This window comes from Nesoenas mayeri, assembly GCF_963082525.1.
Source record: "Nesoenas mayeri genome assembly, chromosome: 4".
Taxonomy (NCBI): Eukaryota; Metazoa; Chordata; class Aves; order Columbiformes; family Columbidae; genus Nesoenas; species Nesoenas mayeri.
This window is the reverse complement of record NC_137540.1, coordinates 10,954,227-10,974,566: the sequence shown is the minus strand read 5'-3', so window position 1 is coordinate 10,974,566 and position 20,340 is coordinate 10,954,227. Positions and strand designations below refer to the sequence as shown.

Genomic DNA, 20,340 nt, shown 5'->3' with positions numbered 1-20,340 from the left:
TACTTGCTTATTTTCCTAATTGAGCAAACAATTTTTTCTTCCCTTTTCATTTCTAATTCAATTTGTAAATGAGTTTTCATCGGTTTTGTACAGCAGAGACAAAACTTATTAAGGCAACCAAATGCACTAAGGACATCTCATATTTGGCATATTTTTAAAGGTATATCGGCTATATCAGAATAATAAGCCTTTGTTTCTTGTTTATAAACACATGAAGGTAAAACCTACCCTTAAAGCATAGGGCAGTTTCATTTTAGTCACATGTGTAGTCTTAGCGCTATTTTAAATGTAATGTCTAAAAGAACCACAGTTCTCAAAACTGTGCTGTCTGTACGTGTAACTATTGTTTTGTCTTTGCTCTTCCCACTAACTTTTGACTGATTGTGAGAGATGTGAGCGAGGTAGAAGTCACACAGATAATGAGGTTCCTGCAAGTGTAATAAAAGTAGCCAAGCAGACGAGAGTGATTTTATACACAGGACCTGTAAGTGTCACAGCCAAAGGAAAAAACTGCACCATGAGCTCATGCAGTTCAAACACAAGAGAAACTGTATGGGGGAGACACTTGTAAATGGTCTGGCCAAGACAGAAGCTGCAATTGAAGTGCAAAGCATACATCCTATGAAAAAAAGCAAACAAACTGCACCAGTTCCAGTTGTTCTTAGAAAAACGCCCCTCTTGTTAACAGCAAAACTATTACCTATGTATTGAATGGAAGCCAGATTAAGTCCCTAATTTCTAAATTCTAACAAAAGCATTATTTCCTATAGCATTAACAGGCCTCACATCATACTGAAAGCTAATTTAAAGCTATTAAAACAAATTAAGGCTCCTTCTCCTTATTACATCAAAAATAACAATCATGATAAAAACTGAAATGTTCAAGTTTGAATCTGTACATGTGGCTCATTTGATTAAAACTGAACCCTGTCTTGGGGAGGGATCATGAAAATTCTTCTTGATGCTTCTTTTATAATGCTAGATACTTCCAAATTTTTTCTCCTATATAGACTCCCTCTTCCTGCCCCCCACCTCCTGCATAGTGTCTTTTGCAGCCTCAAGCACAAACACCTCTACCCTACATGAGGAATGAAAGTTCACTGCATGTAAGATGCCTGCAGGCCCACACACCTAGAGCAGATAAATGAAGTCACAACACATGAATATGTACCAGACTCAAAGCTTTGCCTGAAACGTTTTGCAGGATTCATCATACTCATCTGTACTCCTCTTCCTGTGCTGATCAGCAGAACCCTTCCTTTTCCAGGCTAGAGGGAAAAAAAAAAGAGCTTACATCAGGGAAAATGAAATATTGCTGTTGTTGTGATGCCAAAAAGCATTTACAAGGCAATGAAGGTAGCCCTAACCAGCTAGGCTGAGCATGCTTTTAACCAGTCCTTCCAAAGGATAAAAGCAACCAACTTGTCATGACAGCAACAAATTTTCAGATAATTTTAAAATGGCCATAATGAGTTGCTTTGAGGCTAATGTCTTGTATATATTTGCATATTTCGAAAACAAACTCTTGCCTGTCCTCACAGCATCCAAACTAATAAATATACATATTCCCAGGAGAAAACTCAAAGAAGGAACAATCTGTGTGCTTACATCCTCAAAGAAGTGCAACGGATACATGTGATAGCATAGTTATGTTGCAGTAGAAACACCAGCAGAGTAGTCTTGAACTTTGTGAGTGATTAAAATACTAACTGTAATGTTGCAATAATAAATTAATCACACATGAACAGAACTAAAATGAATACAGGTAATACCAAACACTGCAGGACCTGCTTTACTTTAGCACTGGAGATCTTTTTTTCTTACAAACAAAATCTTAAATTGGTAAAGTTGCATTTTGCACTTCTTGAGCAGTTTGGAGGCTGCTAAAGGAAGGCCACAGTTTACTGGAGATACATGGGATCCTGCATGGGAAGCAGAAAGCACACTTTCTCCTTCTCTTTTAGACCCTAATAAAAATGCAAAGTTGTGGAAATACTGATGCGCTCACCCAGAAACCAGACTAACACTTCTCGGACAAAATATCAGAATGGAGAGGTGAATCTGTGCAGACTCGCACTACAGACAAATTGCCAAATAAAGGGTGCATGCTCTATCAGGCACAGTTGGACTTTACAAAATATGAACATCATAGACTAAAAACAGAGGTAAATTAAAAATTAATAACTAACCCAAACAGCGTGAGACAAAGAGGCAAAACTGACAGCCGTCCTGGTAGAAAAGGAAATCAGAGCTGATCAGGTCGTGCAAAACTCCACAGCAGTTGGTAATAAGCAGATTACTATTCAGAGCACATGGAGCTGGGATAAAGCTAAACCCTCGAAGACATTTCATGGCATTTGTTTGCAGCCTCTTTTGTTTCCCGCAGACATGTCTGAGGCTCTCCCCATCCCTCTGCCTCTCCAGCCGCTGTGTGGGTCCTTTTTGTCCCTCTCTACCCGAAGCTGCGCGCCCCCGCCCCGGGCCACGCTTTGCCCGGGCGTCTGCTGCTCTTTGTGAAGGTGTCGGAGGGGTCGGAACTGCTATAGCCGCGGGGCCGAGAGCAGAGGAGGTGGCTGGTAGGAGAACCCCAAGTGCGAGAGAAGCGGGGTGCAGGGCTGTAGCGGCACCGCGAGCGGCGATAAACCCCGCGGGGCGGCGGGGAAGGCGCAGGAAGGTAAGGGGGCGGCGGCGCCCGGGGCTGGCGGGGGAGCCGGAGGGAGCTCCCGAGGCTGAGCTCCTCCAATCCCCGCCGGGGCTGCCGGAGCGGCTGCGGTATGGGGCAGACACACCGCCCCCGCTCTCGGGCGGGCTGCAGCAGGTACCCGAAACACCGCTGCCGGCCGCACCGCGGGGCTGCGCGCCTCTCCGCTCCCCCCTCGCCCTGCCCCCGCAGGCTGAGGAACCGGGGGGAGGGCGGCAAGGGTGTGCTGCGTGGGGGATTAGTGGGACGCTGCGGCCCCGCCTTCCCTCTTCGCATCCCGGGCGCGATGAGAGGGGGAGATGGACCCGAGCCGGCGGGACTGGCACCATGACATTCGCCGGCTTCGTGGTGGCGCTGGTGATAGGGACGATCCCCGGAGCCCGCGGGCTGGGGCAGGTCTCGGTCAGCGTCCCGGCCGCCCGCCACCCGCAGCCGCACGCCCTGGCCCCGCCGCCGCCCCCCGCCGGCTGCCCCGCCGCGCTGCCCGGGAGCGGCTTCGCTACAGCCGAGCGCCCTTGGCCACCGGCGGCACCCGCCCTGCCGCGGCGCGGACCGGCGCGCCGGGCGCCGCGGGGCCGCCGCAGCTCCTGTGCCCTGCCCGGCGCCGGCAGGCGGCCCGGCTGCGACTCCGGCAGCCGCCGGGGCCGGGCGGAGCGCGGCCGCGCTGACTGCGAGCGAGGTGAGCGGGGCGGGGGCGCTCGGCCGCCTCGGGAGCGGGGTGGCTGCGGAGCGTGCGGCGGGAGGATGCGCGGTTGGCGCTCGGGACGGAGAGACTTAGCGGGACGGAGAGCTTTAGCGGCGCGGCGGCGGCTTCCCATCCCGTCCCCGCTTCCCCGGCGGCCGTCGCTGAAGGAAACGGGGACGGGCACTTCTTGCCAAAGTGAAAGCAAAGGGTTTTCTGAGAGGAGATTTTAAACTTTTGCATCAGCAGCTGCATGGGAAAGTCGAAGGTTCCACCTTGTTTTATTCCGACTCTATTTTAATACTAGGTAAAGAGCGTTAAGCAGCTGTGCCCTAGGCACTCAGTAGGCTCAGTTAGCCAATATTGGCATTCCCCTTTTTGTAATCGGGCGCACTTCTCTGGGAAACGCTCTATAGAAGTGAGTGGCACCAGTAAAGCAAAAGGATGCCTTGCTTTAAACGCGAACTGCTCCTATAGCATTTCTTCCTTTTTTTCCTCACATCTTGGGATAACGGCGTTTTTAAGTTAGCGCCTGTACTTGGGGACATCTGTGAGCACACCCGAGAGACCTGTGCTTTTCCCCACACGCTCCTGGCTAAACCCACGTTGACTTCAGTGGAAGTTTTCACTGTGTAAAGACTGAACAGCAATTTCAGCATTTAGCCCCTGAGCAGCAGATCAGCTTTACATTTCATCAGTGCTGGCACCCCTCCACAGGGTTAAATATATGTATGTACAGTCTTGTTTTGAATGACTTCGAATTATCTTTGGCATTGCTCTGGTATTATCTCCTACCTAAATAAGAATTATGTCCTATCTATATCTATACTAAAAATGATCAATGATAATTGTTGCAACAAAAATAAAAATTCCCTTCCTTTTTGCCCTCCTTTTACTTATTTTATAATATCACAAGGTCAGCAAGGAAGTTGATCATTAATATTATTATTAATTATTTTGTTCTTGTGGAAGTTGGTTTTGGGTAGGTTTTCTTTAATTTACTTTCAGATCTCTGAAGAGAATGGTTATCTTTCTCTTCCAACAATAGCCCTAGAAGATGTGTCAGATATGGAACTGAAAAAAACATGATAATTTGAACAATGAGATAATTGCACACATTGGTATAAAATACCACATGAAGAGCCTATGGAAGGCTCCAAGGTCCACATTGATCTTTTATGCATTAAAAAAGGCAGCTTCCAAAGCTGTGTTCAAATGTTGTACTCCTTCAAGAAGATAGGATGACGCTATGCATTACAGATATTTCCCTGGAAAGAAAACCAGGCAGCTGATGCCATTAAGGAGAAAACAGATAACTACACACAGATTTAAAAAAATCCAGAAGACTTCATGCCCTTTAACTGGTCTCAGTTTGGGAAAGGGTCCCACAGTTGCTTCTTAAATTTAGCCCATCATATTTAAAGCTATTTTCTGAATTCTTCAGTCTGGTTCCCAAAATACTTTGGGAGGATCTTGGACTAATATGTTACAGTGAATAAGAATGTGGCCTTTTATTGCTAAGAACCCAATCATGCACTTAATAAAGTAAATTCCAGAATCCCCTGTAAGTTCAGCATGAACTTCATTTAAGTAAAAAAAAAAAAAAAGCCCGAAATACTGCATGATTTGAGTTTAGCTGTGTTTCTCCAGTCTCTTCAGAATGCTGCTTTTTTAGCCCAGAAAAAGGAAATCCAGGTTAGCCCCCGTAAAGAGGGAGACCACAGCTACTGAGCAATAGCCAGTACTTTCTAATTGAAAGGTCATCTGCCACTGTTGGACTCTGTGGTAAACTCTCAGTGACATCAACAGGCCAAATGTCTGTCCAGAAAGTTTTGTGGAGGTAATACAAAAGAATTAGAGTGTGTTTGAGATGGCTTAAGGTGGAACATGAAAATAAATGGAGCCATTTGCCCAGAAATAAATATTATTTGAACATTCATCCTAAAGAATACTTTCTTACAAGAAGCAAAGCGATGCAAGTAAGGCAACGTTATGATGCAATTTATAGCTACAGAAGGACAGACTACTCAGAGAGAAACACACCGCATCTGTTGCGTTAGTACATGTGCTAAGGAAGCCTATGCTCAGTTGTTAGGCACCTGCAGTAACTAAATACAATACCATGTTCAAAGCCTAACCTGTAAATCTCCTAGCTTTTCTAGCTTAAATATTAAGAGTTAGCCGCAACATTAATTGGCTAAACTTGTGCATGGGTATATATTAAACTGGTTTATATTTAAACATTAACACTGAAAAATAATAATTAAAAAGCACCTTTGCAATTATACTATGTGGTACCAGTCTAAATTCAGTTTTATAGTTTAAAATAATAGATTTTGGTGTTTCATTTCCCTCCTTCTAAAATGAGAGACCTCTGGGTAATATTATCTATACATGCCTTGAAAGCAAGTAAACCAAATACATATATATAAAAACTTACCATGGTTAACCAATGAAATAGAAGCAAATAAATGAGTACAAGAGTATCCTATATCCTACGTCCAGTAGAATTTTCGTATTTTAGTTACTGGTAATAACAACTTACCTATAATGTATTCATGCTTCAACAGAGAGGCCTACTTCAGTGCCTAGAAGCAACTGTTGCCACACAGTGTTTACATGGCATTTAGTTACAGTATTCTGTATGATGTGTTGCTCATGCTGTGTTGCTACATATCTAATTTAAAGCTCTTTGAGTAACTGGGTTAACTATATTTCTTTCCTTTACAAAGGGGAAACAAAACAAGAGAGGGTGTCTTTGCCAGAAGTCACACTACCAGTCAGTGGCAGAACAGGAAATTAAATACACATCTCCAGAACTGCCAGAGTGTAGAGTTTTTCCATTTAAATTGCTTTTATCATGGGGTATTTCTACTAATGCAAATCAAATAATGCTTTGCTAAACTTTTGTGAGAGAAGAATCAAGCCTCAGGCTCATAGTCCAAACACTAGATTATTGTCCCTACCTGTTATACCATAGTCCAGGCAGTTGTTACAAAGTCTTTTGGAGGTTTGTTTAATAGGATAGAGTTAAAGAAAAAAATGTGATGAAAAATCAAACAGGAATGTCTATATTTTCCTTCTAAGAAGCAGCTCTTCTGAAACCATTCCTATTACATGAAACCCCTCATTTTCTACAGCTCTGTACCACATAGGACAATTCCAGTCTTTTAGAGCCCATTACATTCCTAACACTTCAGTGTATTTTTTCAGAGCCTTAAGCCATTGATCATTGACATGATGAATCTCACTGCTGCAGAGGAACCAATTAAGGACATTACACGCTCAATACATACAATATTTATGAAACCTCTAATATAAGGATCCTTGAGTATGCAATAGTGCTGTTTGCTGAAGTTCTTATGATAGTTCTTAAAAAGTAGATGGATGTACCTTTTTTTTCAAGGTTAAAATACCAGGGGAAAATAGTTATAATTTTAGACTAAAAGCAGTGCTGAGGAAAGTGATGGACAACAGCATTCACTGACCGCAGTGAGCGTCATCTATAGTTTTGCTGAAGTCAACAGGATGCATTTCTTTGATTTTAGCCAGGCCTGATCCTGGAGGAAAAGTTCCTGTTACTGGAACTAGTGTTAGATTGGTCCTATACTACAGGTAGATTTTTTACAAGTACCTCATGCAAATCAATGAATTAGTTTAATTCTGAAGCTGAGGTAGACTCTTATATGTATTGTGAAATATCCCCTAGTGTTCTGAAATACTGTGAGCTCATGTGGCTACATGAGATACACAGAATGTATCAAAGGGAGACCCCCACACTTTATGTTAATTTGGATTTACCTAATTGATTCCTAGGCAAGAGAGATCAATTACCAGTGCAGGGCCTTCCTGTCGTGCTACCTCATGTTGGAACATGTTTTAAACAAAAACAGAAATAAAAATATCTGCTGTTTTTACAGATTTCCACAATTCAAAATACTTCCTTTGCTTTGCTTTAAACCTGCAATTTCAGAGCACCCACACCAGGGTGAAAGGCACAGGCAACTTCTATTTCTGATCTGTCTTTACCAAATCAGTATTTAGAGCCAAATTACAAACCTTTGATGTTTATGAAGAAACTACTGGCACACCTTTAGCCAACACCTTAAACCCCACTGCTGCAGCACTTACATGTACAGCAAAAGTGGAAACGATTCCTATTCCTTTTGCACACAGTAACAACAATAATTGTTCTCAGTGAAATGTAGAAAATAAAATAGCGTTTGAAGTTACCCAGCAATTCTGGACACGAGAATGGTATAGGAAAAGAGGCCAAGTGCACCACTCATCCTGTTGACAGCACAATTCCTTTGAAGCTCTTCTGCTTTTTGGAGTTAATTAAAAGTTGGCTGAGAGGTTTTCCTCTCCCTTTTTTCCTGTGTGTCTCATCTTGAGCCTATACGGCAGGTGTTGTGGAGCAAGTCTCAGCAGCACCCACTGGCTACCCTTACTTCATTGCATTTGCAAGTATAACTTAATCTCTTTTAAACAGTGATAGCAGATAGGAAAGACTCTGACTTGGGCAGATACCAAGGAAACTAAAATTACCAGACTGTATGTAAACAACATAAACTGACTGTCAGTAACCTCGGCTAGAACATAATTAGAAGAAATGCATACATTTTTTTTGAGTGTATATCAATGAAGGAGTTTCTGTCAAGGCAGTAGATTTGTATTCTTCAGTACAGGGCTGAATTAAATCTGTTGTAAGACCACAGTATGTGTCCTAGAGCTGCTTAGTAGATCTGCCTTGTGCTCCTGTGCCCTTGTTTCTAATTCTTGTGGGGTCAATTCACCCGTTCTCATCCTGACCAGTGCTGAGGAGGGCATTGAGAGCTGTGGGCAGGATCCCTGTACTCATGTTCCCTGCTTTTGAGCTTGGTGTTGAGGCAGTGAAGGTTTGATAAGCACCTTAAGCAGGGGCTTGGCCCCTTATTTAGTTGGTGGAAAGGGGAAAGTGTGTTTCCTTGAGCATTGCTTAAAAGCCAGAGCAGATATTACTGCATTAGCTCTACTCACAACATCTTTAGTTTTCTTCTGCAACTAAAAGAGCTGAAAACTCATAGTTTCAAAAAGTTGAGATGCTACTATATCTACAAATCCAGAATCCTAGAGCCTCTAATACATATGCTTAAGCCTGATCTGTTTCCTAATAATCAGATGCTCTTCTCCAGAGCTTCTTGTGCCTTAGGGAGAGCACAGAAGGCACTTGGGCACACATGTTGAGATGCAGTATGGGCTAGTGGTGTTAAAAGTAGCAGTAGAAAACTTGACCAGTGAAATTAAGAATTAACCAGTATCCTTTTAATCATGCTAAATATTAGTTTTCTTGCTGTCTGTGAAGAGTTTCCTGGTCATTTTAACAACACAAATGCTGATTATCTTGCAATTAAGACAATAACATGTTTTAAATAACAAGGTTGAATCATGAGTAATAGAGAGATACTTGGTAACACAGTATAAACATACCTGATGGCAGATAATCTTGGTCATCTTGCAATTCCCTATGATCATCTTACACGACACACAGATCTGTGTTTCATTATGAAGTAAAATTATCTATTGGAAAGAAAAAATAAGCTGTTGAAGTGAAAGTCTATATTTTAAAGTTCTCTTATATTATATGAGGTATCTGTTTTACTGTATCTCTTGATCTGGCAAAATAACTAGAAGGGGTCTGAATACCATAACATTTTGAGTAAACTATAGAGCAATAAAGTTCTCATTAGTTTGCTCTTTGATTTTTTTGCCACATAATTATGACTCGTCATGTGATATAGGTTGACACATATTTCCAAGTGCATATGAAACAAAAAATACAGTGTCATTTTACTCTTGTTGGATACAGTGCTGAAATACTGAGCTAGAAACACTGAGAATGGACTTAGAAAAATATAGTAGAGATAGTAACCTTTCAGAGGGTTTTGAATTCTGACTTTTCATTAAAAAAATCATTTTACTTATTGTTTTGTTTGAGGAGAGAATACTGGATTTTGCCCTGAATGCTTTAGATTAATCATAGCTGTAGAAATCCACACTGTCCTATGAGGAGAGTGGTGAGTCAATGCAAGAAGCAAATTAGAATAATTATACTATATATTCAGTTACCTCTATTAAACAGCAGGCATAATAAAAGGTTTAATATCAGTCACATGTACAAACAGGCTTTCTTTTTATTTCTTTCTAGATTAAATTATCAGGTGAAAATAAGAAATATTTTAACAATCATCCTCTGTGTTTTCTATCTGATAGAAGCTGGTTCTTGATCATATTTTCTTGTAAGATGAACAGAGGTCTGTTTTCAATGGTACTGTCTTTTATAAAACATTGGTGTTCCTATGAGCAGCTGTAAATCTACAGGAAAAAGGCAAACCAAAATATTTTGTTGTGACATTAGATGAATTTTTAAAAAATCCCTCACTTTTAGTTTTATCTATGTCTTTTCCCACAGGTGCAATGACATAAGGCACTGTCCTTTCCAGTCATTTTTCCCTTCCTTACTGACTGATCCCAGTAGTGTCTTTTCCCACTTGAACAGGGACCACATGTCACCAGGGTTCTTTAGGCGAGTGAGTGGCCAGGGAAAGGTTATTTTCTTTGCCTAATGGTACATGTCCACAGCGAGAACTCTGTGCTTTCCAGACTCCTTTCCTGAGGCTTCTACTGGAGAGGCAAAGGATTTCAAATTTATTTAATTTTTAACTGCTGATAAAAGAGTGTCTGATGTGCAAAAGTTATCTGTCTCTTGTGCTTTCTTTTGCTCTGTGTACATAAATAAATTCTTCCACTGTTGTCATTGGGAATTCTGTAAATACAGAAAATGAGCCAAATTCTGCCATGGAAACCTTAGAGGAGAATCTTATTCTTCAAGTACTCCCTTATTAAATAGTTGAATAGAAATATTGTGTAATGTGTACTCAGGAAACACTGTATTGATTTCAGTAGGTGTCATGCAAGACTGTAAGCAATCATGTACAAGAATAAACTTATTTTTGGAGATGACATCTTCAAATTGCTTTCTGCTATGTCAGGAATCACTTTGCTATGACTGCAGTTGGCGTTTCCAGTGAAAATAATAGTCTATACAAAAGTCTGGTGAATACCAGAAATAAACAAAATTCTAGACTGTCTGTATGTGACAGAAAAACACAAAGAGAAAAATTATAAAGACAGATAAACAATGTGCAACATGTCTACAGTATTGTTATAATTAACGCATTAATAATCCTCTGTTCTGGATGATAGTTCACTCTCTAACATGAGTCGAATAAATGTTGTTTGTAATTTCCTGCACAGTAAGCTACTGCTGAGAAAGTAAACAGGAGGCAAAAAGGAACACAGAAAGTTTGAGGTTAATTAATTCCTCGAGTTATTTGGCAGTTGTTTGGCTTGGTGGTTTTACAAAATACACTGAACTAAATTAAAACCAGAACATAATTTGAGAAAAAGCTGAGAAGAAAAATGGATCTACTTATATTGTTATTATTATTTACAAATACACGAACACATATACAGTAAAGTACAGGCACAAACACTGTTTTCTCCCATTGCAAAAAACTCTGCAAGCTGGATAATGGTATAGCTTCTAATTTTAAGCAGATCACCGAGCAGAGACAGATGGATTAACTGAGATTTCAGGCAATACTAAAGCATACAATTAGGCTGTGTTTGATAATTTAACATAAATGCATTCTTTCTTGTTGAATTACTACTGTGTTATGACTCCTTTTTCTGCTTCGGTAGAGTTATACCTATAACCAGCTTTTTTCCCACCTTTACCAGTGGCACTTGGCTGCCTTCAACAGCAGATGTGTCTGGCACCTCAAGTAAAACTACTGTAATACAACAATGCAAAATCTATTCTAATTTTATTGCATGTATGTGTTCTGTAGTTCTCAAGAAGCAGACTCCCTCCTACACACACTTCTAGGTGATTTCTCATGGTTTTAGCTTGTTTTGTCTGAGAATTTGGTAAAGACCACTCATTAATTAATAGAACTACATCCAATGTTTTTCTGTCTGAGAACAAGTATGAACAAATGCATTCCTTTGGCTAAAATAAACTGCTGAAATCCATGACATGCATAATGTTACATGGGGCAGAGCAAAAGCTATGCAATCTGTGTGGTTGTTTTCTGCTTCCTTTAAATCAAATGGAATCATGTGGAAGATAAAAGTATAGCACTCATATCTATATATATAGATATATATGTATGTATATATATACACACACATATATATATACACACACTTTTTCCTCATTTGGGTAGAGGTAACCACATTTAAATAATTATGTGTAGTCTGTACATACTTTCTTTTGGGTTAGATCTTTAGCTAAGTTGCAGCATCAGAAGGATCAGAAATGTGATATTATTTCGGCACAGAAAGCAAAATGTTTTCCTCATGGGAAAAATGAGGTTGTCTGCTTGTATGTCACTGTATCAGAATGTTAGGTGTGCCAGAGTGCTGCTTAGAAGCAGCTCACCCAAAGAGCCCAAAGTAAGATGGTAATACATGAATTGGGAATTCTCTCTGCAGATGGGAAATCAGGTTCAGAGTCTTTTGTCTAGCATACATTACCTGAGCAATAGAATATCTTGGAGGCTTAATTTTTTTGTTTTTCTGTTTGAGCAGGGTCAGTGAGACTCCAGGGTGGCAAGAATGAGTTTGAAGGTATAGTGGAGGTTTATTTGAATGGAATCTGGGGAACAATCTGTGGGAGCCATTGGGACAATAATGATGCAACAGTCATATGTCGACAGCTTGCACTTGGGTAAGTTTCAGTCTGACTAAAAAGTCAACTTTTAAAAATCATGCTTCAGCATAAAGGACAATATATTTTGCAAATCCTGAGGGCTTTTTGTGTTTTCTGATTGTTTTTTTTGTTCGAAAGTTGCTGAATGATGAAGTTGTTCTTCCCAGAATACTTCCCTTGCCTCAATTGTGTTATACTTCAAAGAGGCTGCTGTGAGAATCAGTAATTCATCTGAAACTGGATGTGGGATCTGGAGAAGAGCAGGCCCAGGGTAGACGCTACACTTTCAAAGTGAAAACTATAAACAGGTTAGAAAGGATTAAGACAAACAAAAAATGCTTTACTAGACCATCTGGGAGATGTGTACGAGGGCAGAAATATGAGGTCTGATCCTGATCTCACTTATGTAAGTGTCAATTAAGAACAGCTCCAGTAAGGTTACTGAATCTATATAAATGTAAATGTGGCCAGAATTAGGGTCCTAATCATAGGAAAATTCCTGGTTCTCAGGAGCATAAGGTTACCCTGGTAATCATCTATTCCATCCAGACAAAAACATCTGGGACTCATCCTAGGTTTTTGGAAAATGTGGTATTTTTTTTGTGTACATATTCACATACCTAGATAATCTGTATGGTTTACTTGCAGAGCTGCACATGAGTAACAAAATCCAAAACCAGACAAGCTTTGCAGCTTTACATTTTCATGGAAACATTTTACAGAGTTATAGTAATATAGTAATGTTGAACAGCTTGAAAGTCCCTGCATTGTACTAACAGCTCACTGTCCACATTGACCACTATTTCACACTGTTATCAGAATGGAGATAAGCATCAGGAGACCTTAACATAATTTGGTCATTCAGCTCTAGATAATGCCTACAGTGATGCTGCAATTGCAATAGTAAGATGAAACTGAGGTAAGGAAGAAAATGTCCATACCAAAAGGGAGTTTTAAAAATAAAATACAATTTCAGCTTCTAGAAAATCAATGCTGTTCAAGTTAGGCAACTGAATTACATGAACACCCTCCCTTAGCACTCTGTTCCTCTTGCACTTTCTCAATAAACCAGTATGGCTGGCTTTATTGCCTTTCTAACACTGCTTTGAATTACATATCAAAGTAGTGATTTTGTTTGCTACAACTAGTAGGGGACTTTTATAGCATATTTGCACTGTGACATTCCTACTGATTATTCCACTTTTTAAGACTGCTAGCCCGACCTAAATCTAAGCTGTTTTATAATGTTCAATACTAATCTGGACACACCGTGCCAACTTATAAAAATATGAGGATTAGATGAGATAAAAGTTGAGCCATCTGGAGGCTGTGATTTTGCTTATGACGTCAGCTGTCTATGTGCAATGTCTCCTTTCCTCATTTTCATAGAATCATAGAATAGTTTGGGTTGGAAGGGAACTTCAAAGGTCACCTAGTCCAACTCCCCTTCAACTAGATCAGGTTCCTCAGAGCCCCATCCAGCCTGACCTTGAATCTTTCCAGGGATGGGGCTTCTACAGCCTCTCTGGGAACCCCATTCCAGTGTTTTACCACCCTTATAAGTAAAAAAATTTCCCCCTTATATCTAGTCTGAATCTACTTACTTTTATTTTAAGACCCTTACCTTTTGCCCTATCCTAACAGGCCCTACCAAAAAGTCTGTCTGCAACAAACTTTATGTTCTTTTTGCCTTCCATACCCTAAACATTTCAGTTGAACATGAGTTCTATTAGCAAAAGTAGTTCAGTGATATGGGTGAATGTTTTTGTCTTTTCAACAGAAATGGCTTAAATCTGAATTCAGGCCAACTCGCTCTCCCCCAGGCAAACAGTAGTTGATAGTCTTGGTTATCATGAGTGTTTGGCAGATATTTGGATCTATATATAATACCACAGGTGAAATTACAAGGTATTATTGGTGCTTTTTGGGTGCTTCCATCTACCTGTTCCTTTGATTTTACAATATTTGGAATTTGGTCTTAGTTTAATTTTGTTGGACATTATATGCAAGAAAAGATGGCTCAATAATTCTCTCTGTAGATTCAGTACAGGAAAGAAAGGAAGCCGTTTATAAATATTCTGGATGGATGGGAATGGCTGAAAAAATAATATTGGACACAGGTCTTGATCTAATGGAGTATGAGGTGGTTTCACTGCCCCATGGTCACAACTATATCATAGGATATGTGTATGGGCAGAGCATTGATATGTTCTAATGAAGGAGAGGATAAAGGAGAAAGGCATCACCTCTCCTGGAAGTATAACTGCAGTGGGATGATACTGTGGATTCACCTACGGACTGTGCTGATTTTTGTAATTAAGAACCACGAGAACAGGAATGTGGCAGGCCCGCAGCAATACAGGCCATTGTACTAAAATATCCCACAACAAAGTGGTGAGAACTGGGTCACATCTGTTACTTTTCTTTGTGCAGAAGATAATGCTGAATTGTATGAAAATGTGTTGGATTTATACTGTTGAAGAAAGCCCTTTCTTTTCTAGTCCAAGATTTATACATGAGAAAATGTTCCACTTCCCACTCTAATTTCCTTTCCTGATTATTCTTCTTACAGTGAAAAAGGTACAGCAAAATACATACCATTTTCTGCACTGGGACTTATTCCTGTTTACTGGAGTGAAGTGCGTTGTCGTGGTGATGAAGAAACTATACTGTTATGTGAAAAAGATGTCTGGCAGGATGGAACATGTCCGCAAAAAATGGCAGCTGCTGTCACATGTAGCTCTTCCCTGGGTAAAAAAAGTACATATGGTTTGGTTAACTCCTTGCCTTATTTAAAGAGAAGTAGTTATAATTACTCATTATTAAATCAGAAAAAAATATTAAGATTTCTTGGAACAGGAAATTAAACAGATTGAATCACTGCATCATTAATTGTTTCAAATCCCTCTATGCTGTACAAGTAGCAACTAGCTGAACCACCTTTTATCTTTCCATAATCAACAAGCAAATTGTTACTTTGAGATGTAGGTTGTGAGAAAGGGAGAAGCAGCAAGAATCTCCAGCTGTAAAAGTAGGATTGTTCCCCCCACATTTTAAAAACATTTGTTTATTTACTCAATACTCAGAGGTTGTCTTTGGTAGCTATATGTGCTACATATCAAATTGTTAGCTTTTCTTGAACAATAGGCAGGAGCAGCTATTTCACAACCAGGCTATGCCTTCTCCTTTTGTACGCAGGTTTTGGGATGACATTCTATACTGTAAATGTGGATGACATCCCACAAGGAACTGCAGAGTTTTTGTCCTGTTCTGTGTACATTTAAAACAGGTCCAAGGTCTTCCTAGCAGAAGATTTCTCCCTCAGACATGTCTCACACAAGTGAAAATGATATTTTAGAAAAAAAAATTACTATTAATGCTTTTAAGATATTTCTGATTATTTTAATCAACATGATGAACAACAACTAAATGGGCAATTATGCCATCAGATTTAAGATATTGCTACCTGAAGGCAGGCCAGGCTGGCAGCACTGCTGAGCTGGCAATGGCAATCTCTTCAGCTGTAACCAAACCAGGTATGGCTGCAGCCAGCCCTGTGCTGCCTGCCTACATTCCTATCCAAAGGCAGATGCATTTTTGTCCTAAAGCTCCACTATGTATGAGGATTATTTTGATAAATTGTTTTTAAAAAGTCATTTTGGTCTTAATTTAGAAACCAATAATATAGAGGGAAGGGAGATTCTTTTTAAGCTAGGAGTCAAGTTGAAGGACCAAAGCAAGAGAAATAGTTTTGCTTCTATCAGTAATTTAAAGTCCAGGATATCTGAAATCAATTAAATTGATCCCAAGATTCATCAGACTAGATGAAGTGTTCAAGTTTTACAGTTTCTACTGCAACTAGCCTTTTAAAATAATTACAAAAAAAAAAAAAAGATTCCATACCAGTGAAATAGTAAGCTGAACTTGGAGAAATACACTCTTTTTTGTTGTTGTTGTTGTTTTTGTTTGTTTTTTTTGTTGTTTTAGATTTTGGTGGTGGTGGTGGTTTTTTTGGTAAGCCAAGAAACAGACAAAATAGTAGCATTAATTGGTTGGAAGGTCTACACAAAAATTAATCACATTTTAAATCATTCAGATGTCAGATATGGTAAAACTTTAAAATAACCTTTTAAATATAGGAGTGAATATTTTTAATATGGTTTTAAGGTCTTTCCAATAGCTTTATGCAGAAGTGATGCTTTAAAGACTATTTCTTGCTGGACCAGAAAATGGCTAATTATTGAAAAAGACCGAAAATCAAACTGTATCTCAGAAATGGGAAGACAACAATATTTGCACAATAAAAGTGAGACTCTGTAGTCTGTTTCACTACTCTGACTAGAATTACTGAGGGAATGAGAAAACACGAGGATGAATTCCTGCTGGTGTGGCAATGAAATAATTTTTGCCTCTTATTTCGGATTTTACCCTCTGGGAACAAGTCTATACAGAGACAATTTTGCTTGTACTGGTAGAAATGCAACTCTACTGCCTGACTGTAGTATTTGGCCTTACAGCCTTAAGTATCTGTGAACACTGTCACATTTAAGTAACTCAACATCAGTGTGGTTACTTGTCTGTATAATATTCTTCAGATACTGAGAGCAGAGCTTAGGGGAACTAATTTCTAACAAGTTTAATTTCAGGTTTTACATCTGACTAGAAAAAATAAAGTCTGGTTCTTGAGCAGAGAAACCATTAAGACATCTCTTTTTTTCCTTACTATCAGGATAACATTTTGGGAAAAAAATGATCTTTTCCTATATTCTGTGTTTGATCACAGCCTCTGTCTTTACTCCGATCCGTCTGGCTGGTGGGAACAACGCTTATGAAGGAAGAGTAGAAGTCTACCACGCTGGCCAGTGGGGAACTGTCTGTGATGATCAGTGGGATGACGCAGATGCTGAAGTTGTCTGTCGGCAGCTTGGCCTTGGGTTTGTTTTTCTACATATTTTCTACTCCAGTAACAAAGCAGAAGAATTAGTCAGATACATAGCGTGGAGTTGTCAAAAGATGCTCCTTTAAAATCACACTACTACTTTGAAGCAGCAACTAAGTTTATTTATAGAAGGTTCAGGTACAGTGCCAATACTTTCAAGTTCCTGGAACTTTGATTTATAGCATCCAGTTTTCAGTGTCATATGATAAGGGCAATTTTGTCTGTAGGACAGACAAAGGATCAGTCACAGAATAAATTTTGGCTTTCTAGTGAAAACTCATTACAATTTCAGTGAAGTTTCAATCAAAAACCCTACATGAAGAAAGGGAAGTTGCTTTGACTGTTAAAATCCTTACATCCATTTTACTAAGGAGTCCAACAGCCTCCTTGCTTTGGGGTAAGAGCACAGCTTTGTCAGAAAGGATGTGGTTTTTGGCATGCCTGTGAGAATCTCTCAAGATTTAAGTCACAAGTCTCTGTAGGTAGTCAGTTTGCATGTACTGAGTAGAGACCTGTTTGAAGTTTTGACAGTTAATGTTGTCAGTGATTCTTTCTGAATTAAGCATGGTCCATAATATAGTCAAAGCAGCAGAACAGGATTTTCTTGCTCCACTTCTGACCAGCCCTGGGTGATCCTGATACCACACAGAAGTATTCAATATTTGAGGAAAGATGCTGCAGAAGTGGGAGGAAAAGAGCAGAATTGCTGGATCAGAAAGGACGGAGATGGCAACAACTGGAATGGAAGGCGGTGGGTTGGAGAGGGAAAGAACTAAGAGCAAGATGCAGAGAAGATACTAAGACGTAAACCCAAGGAGGAGAAGGGGGTTATGTCTGAGACAGACTGGATAAGAACTAAGCAGGTCAGCGCAGAGGAGACTGGAACAGAACTTGCCTGTTCAACCTTGCTGGGATTACAATGAATTAAAAGATGTGGCACTAAAGGTAGCAAGCTCTGTGGCGTTAATGGGTGGCCCCCAGAATGTACTTATTTGGAAACTGAAACTGAGGGTTTGGACTGCTGGTTCCTTCCAGGTTAGGTCAAGAGGCTGAGAACTATGGAGTACTTACAAAACTTGTAGATCTCCTGGTGAGCCATGTGAGAATCAACATGCTCCTGACATCAGATTTGTATTTTTTCCCAGTTTATTTTATGCTATATAAATATTTCTATATTCCTGTACATATTCTATTGGGAATGCCTCATACATAGACTGTCTTCTTGTAGGATTTTTCAGCTTTTGAATTGGGCCACAATTAATAAGTTTGGGGAGTTACTAAGATATGCATTACATTTCTCTATACTAATGACAAATGTCATCCTCTTAACATTCCTTCTTACTGATTACAGTAAAACATTTGATTACTCATATTTAATGTTCAGAAGCTGCAGTTCTGAGATGCTTCTAATTTGATTTGTTTTTCTGAGTAAATAAATTATATTAAGATGGTGCTAAGTCTTTTTGAAATATGCATAGAGATTTACAGAATTTCTCAAGTAATCAGGAAGTCTTGACAAATGTGCTCATTGCTATGAAGTGAAATGTTACCAACAGTGGCAGTAAAGCAATTATGAAGCAATAATCTAAACTTGCATACTGTTAATCAATCTAGAAATGTGCCACAAATTGTAAAAGTAAATCATATTAATATGTAGCTTCCCACACCCTTTCAGCTTTCTGTAGCACTCCTGTAACATTTCAGAATATTAATCTACCATTAATAGATGAAAAAAATGATAATTTATTATATTATTTGGTTTCATGAATATTTTGCTTGATACAAACTGCCCTTGTTATAGTGATGGGATGTGTGGTCTCTGCTTTATTAAAACTCCAGAGAATATTACTAGATTATGGTATAATTTGTTTTCAACATTCAGAGTAGTCAAGTATTCTCTCTTTGATTTCTGCCAGCTTCTTAATGAATAAGGATTTTTTCTAACACTTTCTGTACATTTGTATCAGTGTCAGTATTAAAAAAAAATATATAAGAAATGGAGGGCTTGGGCTCTTATTCTCATTACAAGCATTGCAAAATACAAGTGTTCAGTGAATTAATGCTACATATAAAAATGCATGGTTACTTCAACTAAATGAAAAAACAGTAATGGCAATCAGGAAATGCTTGCAAAGCTCAGGGAAAAATATAATTTCCAGTCTATTGAAATTGTTCTTGACACTGCTAAAGGAAAAAAATTAGAGCAAGATATCTGTTAATATGTTATTTGGAATTAGGTAGGTCCTTCAGAAGAAAAGGTAATGTCTAATTAAAAATCTTTCTTAAAAATAAGGTACTAACTTCAGACTGAAGCGTTTTGCTAAAATGTTGCTTGCTGAGTGTTTGAGGATATTTTTGGTTTGCTTACCTGCTTCTCTGAAGCAATCACAGATTATAACTCTTCCCCCTGCTGAGTAAATAAGACATTCTTTTTGATACTTTCCATGTTCTCCACCACTTGAATGAGGCATCTGGTCATCAAAGAAACAGTCTGAAAATTAACAGTGTGTTTTCAAGATTAATGAAGCATATAAGGTTGAAAATATTTTTAAAAATTATGTTAAACAAAATGAAAATGCAAAACAGGTTATTTAATTTTGCTTTCTTGTGTGTGCTTTTATTTACTGAGCACTATCATCTACACAATGTCCACTATGAATTTCCACATCCTTTCTTTTTATAGAACTTGATCCTAATCCTAATTTAATTTTTATAAGCCTCTTATTGGTGTTATTTTTCCCATATGCCTTTGCTGTTTATCAAGAATTTGTATGGTTGTTAACTAAATTTAGTATTATTTTCCTTTTAAAAAAAGCGAGAACAGAGCTTGTTACATATTTATACAAAGCATTAGAGGAGAAATCCCCATCTATGTAAATCCATGCATGGATTAATGACTCAGTGCCTTAAAAATATGAACTACTGCAATTTACATTAAAAAAGAAATCACAGCAAAGTACTCTTCTGACACACAGTTGCAAAAGCCAGTTAAGAGTTCTAATGGTTACATACTGAAACAAAATAGTCAAGACCTGTCATGTTTTCAGTATAAACAAAAGGTACTGTTCCTGTTCCTCTCTTTAAAGCAAATTAATAACTAGTATAGAGCCCCACACCCAAACTGTATGTAAATTAACTAATACTTTAGATAGGTAATTCATTATAGTAAAAAAAAAAGAGATAGACATTTCAATTTTATGAGTTGGAAAAGATGACAGATAATGACAACAGTCAATAAAAACTAGATGATATATGACAGAAAA

The 20,340-nt window shown here is 39.0% G+C and overlaps 1 protein-coding gene and 1 long non-coding RNA gene across 2 annotated transcripts in view; one reads left to right on the top strand and one right to left on the bottom strand.

Annotated features, from left to right (window-relative positions):
• Window positions 1–1,206: 1,206 nt before the first annotated feature.
• On the bottom strand, window positions 1,207–19,524 carry LOC308039680. Its single transcript, XR_013922052.1, has 4 exons — window positions 19,446–19,524; window positions 14,737–14,885; window positions 8,853–8,942; window positions 1,207–1,268 (listed from the first exon to the last, which is right to left on the bottom strand). It is a non-coding gene; the product is annotated as an uncharacterized lncRNA (long non-coding RNA).
• Window positions 3,029–20,340, top strand: part of PRSS12 (serine protease 12) — a gene marked incomplete at both ends in the record, with an annotated part of 42,849 nt that continues 25,537 nt past the window's right edge. Inside the window, 4 exons of the mRNA XM_080343178.1 lie at window positions 3,029–3,380; window positions 12,018–12,156; window positions 14,711–14,889; window positions 16,922–17,072. Coding sequence (XP_080199304.1) covers window positions 3,029–3,380; window positions 12,018–12,156; window positions 14,711–14,889; window positions 16,922–17,072 — 821 coding nt within the window. The remainder of the gene's footprint in view (window positions 3,381–12,017; window positions 12,157–14,710; window positions 14,890–16,921; window positions 17,073–20,340) is intronic.